Below are 7,824 nucleotides of genomic sequence, written 5' to 3'. Positions count from 1 at the left end.
TACTAAAAAGTTGTCAAGATTCTTCCATTTGCCCACCACTTTGTACCTTGCCATCTATGAGGAACACCTTGGAGTGGAACAATGAGGTCCACGATATCATGTAAGAGTGAAAGTGAAAGTGGAGTTGTCAGCCTAAAGTTATATTCTTGTTGCCTTCTTGCCTAGTTATTCGCGCCTACTTATAAGGCGTATGTTTCTCTATCCTGAGAGCATTCGATTAACCTTTCACGCCCAATCACTAGGCGGCTAACCTTTCACGTCCAATCACTAGGCGTCGTACATGTCCTATGCTTGGAGCTCAACGTATCGTGGACACTCCGGCTAATAGTGACAAACGAACGGGTAAAGTACGTGATTAAATCGCCTTATGATCAAGCCTCTATCCTCCAAGTGAAAATTCACCGACTCAGTATCCGCGGTTTAACTGTAAATAACACGTCGTAGTAATAGGCTTATACCTGTGCAGAACAAACATTGAACAATCTGAGGTCGGCCGCGGTCAAAAGCGACTCCTTTTATGGTGCCTTTCACGTGCAAGTTATGCGTCTGGCGGTACACGACCCGAGGAAGGACAAGGCGACGAAATAAGTTTTTTTTTGGGGGGGGGGGGGGGGGGGGGGGGGGTCTGTGTGCGAAATAAGATTCTCGAGGGTCATTTAGTAAGAATAACACTTCTTACACGTCGTCATCCGTACTTCCCTACTACAGTAGTTCACTACGAGTACTCTCGTCCAGATACGTCATGCCAGCACACCCAATCCTCTTCTCCTAATTCCGACCACACACGCAAACACTGACACTGAAGATACTGGCGCGAGCTGCTCACTTGCTGCCGTCGCTCCCGGCGACGAACTCCTTGATCCTCAGCATGAGGTCCTTGGACTCGGCGAACTCCGGGAAGACATAAAAGGCGTGGATGGCTTCGGGGTACTCCAGCACCCGCACCTCCTTTCCCTTGGAGGTCAGCATCTCGCAGTACCGCCGCTGCCAATCCTGGAGCGGGTCGTACCCGCCGACAACCACCACCGCCGGCGGGAACGCCGGGGAGTCGATGCCGGCCGCGGCCGCAGGGGACGCCGCGTGCGCGGCCTCGTGCGTCCGGTCGGCACCGGGCGGGAGGAAGGCGCGCCACATCCAGTCGCAGCGGGAGATGGACACGATGGGCGCGCCCTCCAGCTGGAGCTCGGAGGGGGTCCGCTCCTCGCCGCCGAAGAAGGGCTGGATGGCGATGAGGCCGGAGATCCGGACGTTGGCGAAGGACGGGGAGGACATGGCGTAGCGGCGGGCGACGTGGTGGGCGATGTTGGCGCCTGCGCTGTCCCCGGCGACGAAGCAGCGGGAGACGTCGAGGGGCGCGACGTCGGCGGGGTGCTTGTTGGGGTCGTCGAGGAAGCGGAGCGCGGAGAACCCGTCGTCGTACGCCGCCGGGAACCGGTGCTCCGGAGAGCGGCGGTAGTCGACCGACAGCACGGCCGCGCCGCAGTACCTGGCGATGCGGCGGCACGCGGCATCGTAGGCGAGGGAGGCCGCGGAGAGGTAGGCGAACCCGCCGCCGTGGAAGAACAGGACAACCGGGAGCGGGCCGGGCAGGCCCACGGGGTGGAAGAGGCGGGCCCGGAGCGGGATCGCGGCGTCGACGTCGATGTCGCGGGAGGAGACGCCGTTGCGCGGGGCGGCGGAGGGCGGGACGCCGGGGTCGAGGTAGGTGAGCAGGCGGCGGTTGATTGTGCCGTCAGCGCGGCAGGTGGCGTCGGTGAGGTAACCGGCGGCGAAGATTGACAGGCGCGTCCGCCACGACATGGGCGGTGCCAGCCTCCTCGCCTTGGCCGGAGCCTTCAAATCCGCCATGGCTGCGTTCGCGTGCGTTGTTTCGAGTTGGACCGAGAGGGGGCGGCGAGATGCCGATGCGTGAGCTCTGGTGGTATTTATGGTGGTTGGTTATTAGAGAGAATTTTAGTCACCAACCAGTCGGAGCATGCGTAAGAGGGTCGGCCTGTCAATGGACCGGGGTTTCAGCTTCCAGCGGAGTAATTTATGATGACCATGTTCCTTTGTCGAGGTACCCGTGGTTCGCCGGCGACGTTGGCAACCGCTGCGATGCGATCTGCCGGAGCCTTTAACTTCGCCGGCGGGTTTGGCAGTGGCTTAACCTCTTTCTAATTGGATGGCAGGCAGCTTAGCCAGCCGCAATTGCGTGCTTCACCATTAATCACGTTCTTGCTGTGAGACGAAAGAAGAACAGTTTTGCTACTCGTACTATAGTAGTAGTACTATCGTAGTGGCAGTAATGGAGTCGTGGCCTCATGGGATTGGGCGAAGAACGGTGCAACAGAGTCCTGCACCGAGAAGTTATGGTCTTCAACAACTCGTGCCGGGTACTGCCTCTCGAACGCACACGAATGTGGTGTCCTGCCTTGGGCGGCTGCCCCGCTGCAAGGGAAACGATAATGGTGCGCGATACGGTTACTGACATCGGTCCAACTCACGCGCTGTCTCCATTTAAACTATAGCCTACTTTTTTAATTAGAGGACGGGGCTTCGATCCGTTGATTAAGCAGCTGGGTTTTTCTATAAAAAAAATGCCAACGAGGGTTAACCCACATGGCCAAACCTTCTGTTCATTAAGGAAATTCTCACCATCTTCGGAGTGGCATCCGGGCTTAAAGTGAATTTTACCAAATCTGCGGCAATCATGATACGTGCGGAGGACGAGGATGAGAAGCTTGTTAAGTCGGCGCTACCTTGGAAGATTATCTCTTTCCCGTGCAAATATCTAGGGCTCCAGCTAAGCATAAGACAGCTCAAAAGATCCGAGTGGCAGCCGGTGGTGGATGCGGCCTTGCACATCCTGCCCGGATGGCAAAGGGGCTTGGTGACTAGACCGGGAAGGCTTATCCTTGTCAACCAAGTCATGAGAGCGCGGGCCACTCATCATCTCATGATTGCGGAGGCGCCTAAATGGGCTCTAGAAAGAGTGGACGAAGGATGTAGGGCCTTCTTCTGGGCCGGGACGGACGAAGTGCATGGCGGCAAATGCGTGGTATCTTGGGCAAGAGTATGTAGGCCAAAGCACATGGGAGGATTGGGCGTCATTGACCTCTTTAAGCATGGCATTGCCCTAAGATTAAGATGGGAATGGCTTCGACGTACGGATGCATCCAGGCCTTGGCAGGGTCTCAACTTAACTGCAGACAAAATGGTAGATCAAACTTTCGGGAGCCTGGTTAAATGGAAGGTGGGAGCGGGAGACAAAATTCTGTTTTGGAAAGATCGGTGGCTCCACGGCGCAACCATCACGGATATTGCCCCTCTGGTCGCGGCGACTGTCCGTACCCAAGTGGTCAACAAGAGGTTGGTGCGTGATGCTATGTTCATGCATGCATGGATGAACGATGTGGTGGGTAACTTATGCACGGAGGGCCTAACCCAGTTCATCGGGCTTTGGGAGATCATTTCGGAGGTGCAACTTGACGCTCAAACTGAGGATAGCCCCATTTGGGCGTGGAATGTGGCCGGAGTATATTCTGCATCTTTAGCCTATAAGATGCTTTGTGAGGGAGGAGTTCGTTTCCATTCCTTCGGTGCCATCTGGAAATGCTGGGCACCTCTTGCGTGTAAGATCTTCATGTGGCTGGTAGTGCAATATCGATTATGGACGTCGGATAGAAGGACTAGACATGGGTTACAAGACCAAACATCTCAATGCTACCTATGTGACCAGGAGGAAGACACGGTCGACCATATTTTGCAGCAGTGTGTGTTCTCGCGGCAAGTGTGGTCTAGTTGCATTGCTAGGATGGGATTGAGGATGGAGCTTTGCCCAGCGAACGACTCTAGGTTGGTGCAATGGTGGTCAGATGCCAGAAAGCGAATACACAAGCAAACTCGGAAAGGATTCGACATGTTCGCAATGCTTATCTGCTGGACATTATGGAAGCAGAGGAACGCGAGAGTGTTCGGATCGGGCCACATCAGGAACGTGTGGGCTACGGTGGACACGATCTTCGATGACTTGAGGACTTGGGCCACGGCAGGAGCGTTTGGAGCACAACATGTACCTGCGTAGTAGAGTAGCGTGAGGAGTGGAGTGGAGGCTTGGTTAGGGTCGGCTTGTGGCTCTTAGCCAGCGCTTTGTAACCTCTTATACATATTTTTCTCTCTTCTATAAAGCTAAGGTACGCCTTTGGCGTACCCTCGAAAAAAAGACAGATCAGGAGTTATGTATTATGGGCAACCAGAATATGTTTGAAATGATTGCCATATCAACCTGGTACTTATGGTGGGACGCACATAAACTGGTTCACAACAAGACAACTCAAAACACATAACAGATTTCCATGAGATACGTGCTCTTATGGCCAATGTTGTTACCACTTCCTCGTCAAAGGATTTCGTGAAAAGAAGAGGATGGTCTTGCCCCCCGTGGGTTTGTTAAGTTAAGTTGATGCTTCTTTTGACCATGACTTACTCAGGGATACGATGGAGGTTGTCTAAAGAGACAACAAAGGTAGATTCATCGTTGGGGAAAATGGTAAGATTGACTGGTGCGTGGATGTACTGATGGTTGAAGCTCTGGCCCTAGAATTCGGTCTATAGGTGGTGCAAAGGATAGGATGCAACTGCATTATTATTAATTCGGATAATACGGAGGTGATCGACACCATGAAGGAAGGAGGACGATTGTCGGTGGCAGCGGCGGCAATTTTTATGATTATTTTTTTAGCTTGTGATTTTCCTATTTATAGATTTAAGCACTCTGGTAAAGAAGCAAAAAAAGTTGCTCATGAACTTGCCAAATTGGCTAGATTTTCGTTCATTGATGAACGGTTTGAGGAGCCAAATAGTGAAACTATACCAATTCTCGTAAACGATGTAATGGTTACTTCTAATGAATAAAGCTCGGGTTTCTTTCAAAATAAAACTATAGCCTACTTTTTTTGGAGAGCATGTTTTTATAAAAGGCAGAGAATAATTTACAAGAAGTGCCATGAATCCAACAAATAAGGTTGCTAGCTACCATCCGCACACCCACCCTCAAATACATGCTACTCATAAAGATTTGAAAACACATAGGTCCGGTCGATCTCCAAGTTTGTGTCTCATCGACAATGAGGTTAACAAATTGGGGGATGCTACGTTGCTATGCCACATTCCCGAACACCCTCGCATTTCTTTGCTTCCACGAGCTCCAAGTAATGAGAATGAGTAGCGAATCAAAACTCTTTCTGATTGTCTTCGACACATCTTTGCATGATCTTACCCACCACTCCTCCAGGCTGTCCTCTATGGAAGGGATGGCGATATGCACAAAGCAAAGTGAAACATGTGTGTCATCACTACTAGGGAAAAGCCTAGCAGTAGCGCGGGTTTTTGGCCTATCAGTAGTGCGGGGTGCCGCGCTACTGATACGGCGCTACAGCTAAAGGTTATCAGTAGCGCGGGCTAACACACGCTACTGTTATACCTACTTAGTAGCAGGGCGTTTTGTAGAGAGCGCTGTTGGTAGTTTCTAGCAGCGCGCCTTTGTGCCCACGCTACTACTATTATTGCGTATTCTATTTCCTTTTTCTTTTTATGTCGTATTCATACATCATTATATAAGTTTGCATACAGTAGCAATTTAGAGATTGTTTTTACATCATAATCATCATATCATCATCATCATCATCTCATTAACAACTTATCATCATAATACATCATTGTCATATAACAACTCCTCATGATCATCATTGTCATATAACAACTCCTCATTGTTATATAACAACTCCTCATGATCATCATCATCAACTCTAGCTAATGTTGGAAATATGCCCTAGAGGCAATAATAAATAGGTTATTATTATATTTCCTTGTTCATGATAATCGTTTATTATCCATGCTAGAATTGTATTGATAGGAAACTCAGATACATGTGTGGATACATAGACAACACCATGTCCCTAGTAAGCCTCTAGTTGACTAGCTCGTTGATCAATAGATGGTTACGGTTTCCTGACCATGGACATTGGATGTCGTTGATAACGGGATCACATCATTAGGAGAATGATGTGATGGACAAGACCCAATCCTAAGCCTAGCACAAGATCGTGTAGTTCGTTTGCTCAGAGCTTTTCTAATGTCAAGTATCACTTCCTTAGACCATGAGATTGTGCAACTCCCGGATACCGTAGGAATGCTTTGGGTGCACCAAACGTCACAACGTAACTGGGTGACTATAAAGGTGCACTACAGGTATCTCCGAAAGTGTCTGTTGGGTTGGCACGAATCGAGACTGGGATTTGTCACTCCGTGTAAACGGAGAGGTATCTCTGGGCCCACTCGGTAGGACATCATCATAATGTGCACAATGTGACCAAGGAGTTGATCACGGGATGATGTGAGTTACGGAACGAGTAAAGAGACTTGCCGGTAACGAGATTGAACAAGGTATCGGGATACCGATGATCGAATCTCGGGCAAGTAACATACCGATAGACAAAGGGAATTGCATACGGGATTGATTGAATCCCCGACATCGTTGTTCATCCGATGAGATCATCGTGGAACATGTGGGAGCCAACATGGGTATCCAGATCCCGCTGTTGGTTATTGACCGGAGAACGTCTCGGTCATGTCTGCATGGTTCCCGAACCCGTAGGGTCTACACGCTTAAGGTTCGATGACGCTAGGGTTATAGGGAAAGTATGTACGTGGTTACCGAATGTTGTTCGGAGTCCCGGATGAGATCCCGGACGTCACGAGGAGTTCCGGAATGGTCCGGAGGTAAAGATTTATATATGGGAAGTCCTGTTTTGGTCACCGGAAAAGTTTCGGGTGAAATCGGTAATGTACCGGGACCACCGGGAGGGTCCCGGGGGTCCACCAAATGGGGCCACCAGCCCCAGAAGGCTGCGTGGGCCAAGTGTGGGAGGGGACCAGCCCCAGGTGGGCTGGTGTGCCCCCCACCAAGGCCCAAGGCGCATGGGAGAGTGGGAGGGGCAAACCCTAGGTCCAGATGGGCCTTAGGGCCCATCTAGTGGGGCGCCCCCCCCTCTCCTCCCCTTGGCCGCCCCCCCTTGATGGGATCTAGGGCTGGCCGCCTCCTCTTGGGGGTGGAAACCCTAAGGGGGGCGCAGCCCCCTCCCCCCCTATATATAGTTGAGGTTTGGGCTGCCATACAGACACGAGAAAGTCTCCTTTTGGCGCAGCCCTTCCCCTCTCCCTCCTCCTCCTCTCCCGCGGTGCTTGGTGAAGCCCTGCGGGATTGCCACGCTCCTCCACCACCACCACGCCGTCGTGCTGCTGCTGGATGGAGTCTTCCCCAACCTCTCCCTCTCTCCTTGCTGGATCAAGGCGTGGGAGACGTCACCGGGCTGCACGTGTGTTGAACGCGGAGGCACCGTTCTTTCGGTGCTTAGATCGGAATCAACCGCGATCTGAATCGCTACGAGTATGACTCCCTCATCCGCGTTCTTGCAAGGCTTCCGCATCGCGATCTAAAAGGGTATGTAGATGCACTCCCCTTCCCCTCGTTGCTAGATTACTCCATAGATTGATCTTGGTGATGCGTAGAAAATTTTGAATTTCTGCTACGTTCCCCAACAGTGGCATCATGAGCTAGGTCTATGCGTATTTTCTATGCACGAGTAGAACACAAAGTAGTTGTGGGCGTCGATGTTGTCAATTCTTCTTGCCGCTACTAGTCTTATCTTGTTTCGGCGGCATTGTGGGATGAAGCGGCCCGGACCGACCTTACACGTACACTTACGTGAGACAGGTTCCACCGACTGACATGCACTAGTTGCATAAGGTGGCTAGCGGGTGTCTGTCTCTCCCACTTTAGTC

General features: G+C 51.6%; 1 protein-coding gene across 1 annotated transcript; it reads right to left on the bottom strand.

The window, feature by feature from the left end:
• Nucleotides 1-630: 630 nt before the first annotated feature.
• On the bottom strand, nucleotides 631-2,131 carry LOC109741253 (probable carboxylesterase 18). Its single transcript, XM_020300330.4, has one exon. It carries the CDS (start codon nucleotides 1,846-1,848, stop codon nucleotides 823-825), a length of 1,026 nt encoding a protein of 341 aa, XP_020155919.1. The 5' UTR covers nucleotides 1,849-2,131; the 3' UTR covers nucleotides 631-822.
• Nucleotides 2,132-7,824: the final 5,693 nt, after the last annotated feature.

This window comes from Aegilops tauschii, chromosome 4, assembly GCF_002575655.3.
Source record: "Aegilops tauschii subsp. strangulata cultivar AL8/78 chromosome 4, Aet v6.0, whole genome shotgun sequence".
Taxonomy (NCBI): Eukaryota; Viridiplantae; Streptophyta; class Magnoliopsida; order Poales; family Poaceae; genus Aegilops; species Aegilops tauschii.
This window is presented reverse-complemented; position numbering and strand designations above follow the sequence as displayed.

What these genes read in the sequence shown, in the direction of transcription:
- LOC109741253 (XM_020300330.4), bottom strand. Translation starts at nt 1,848, where the DNA reads ATGGCGGATTTGAAGGCTCCGGCCAAGGCGAGGAGGCTGGCACCGCCC.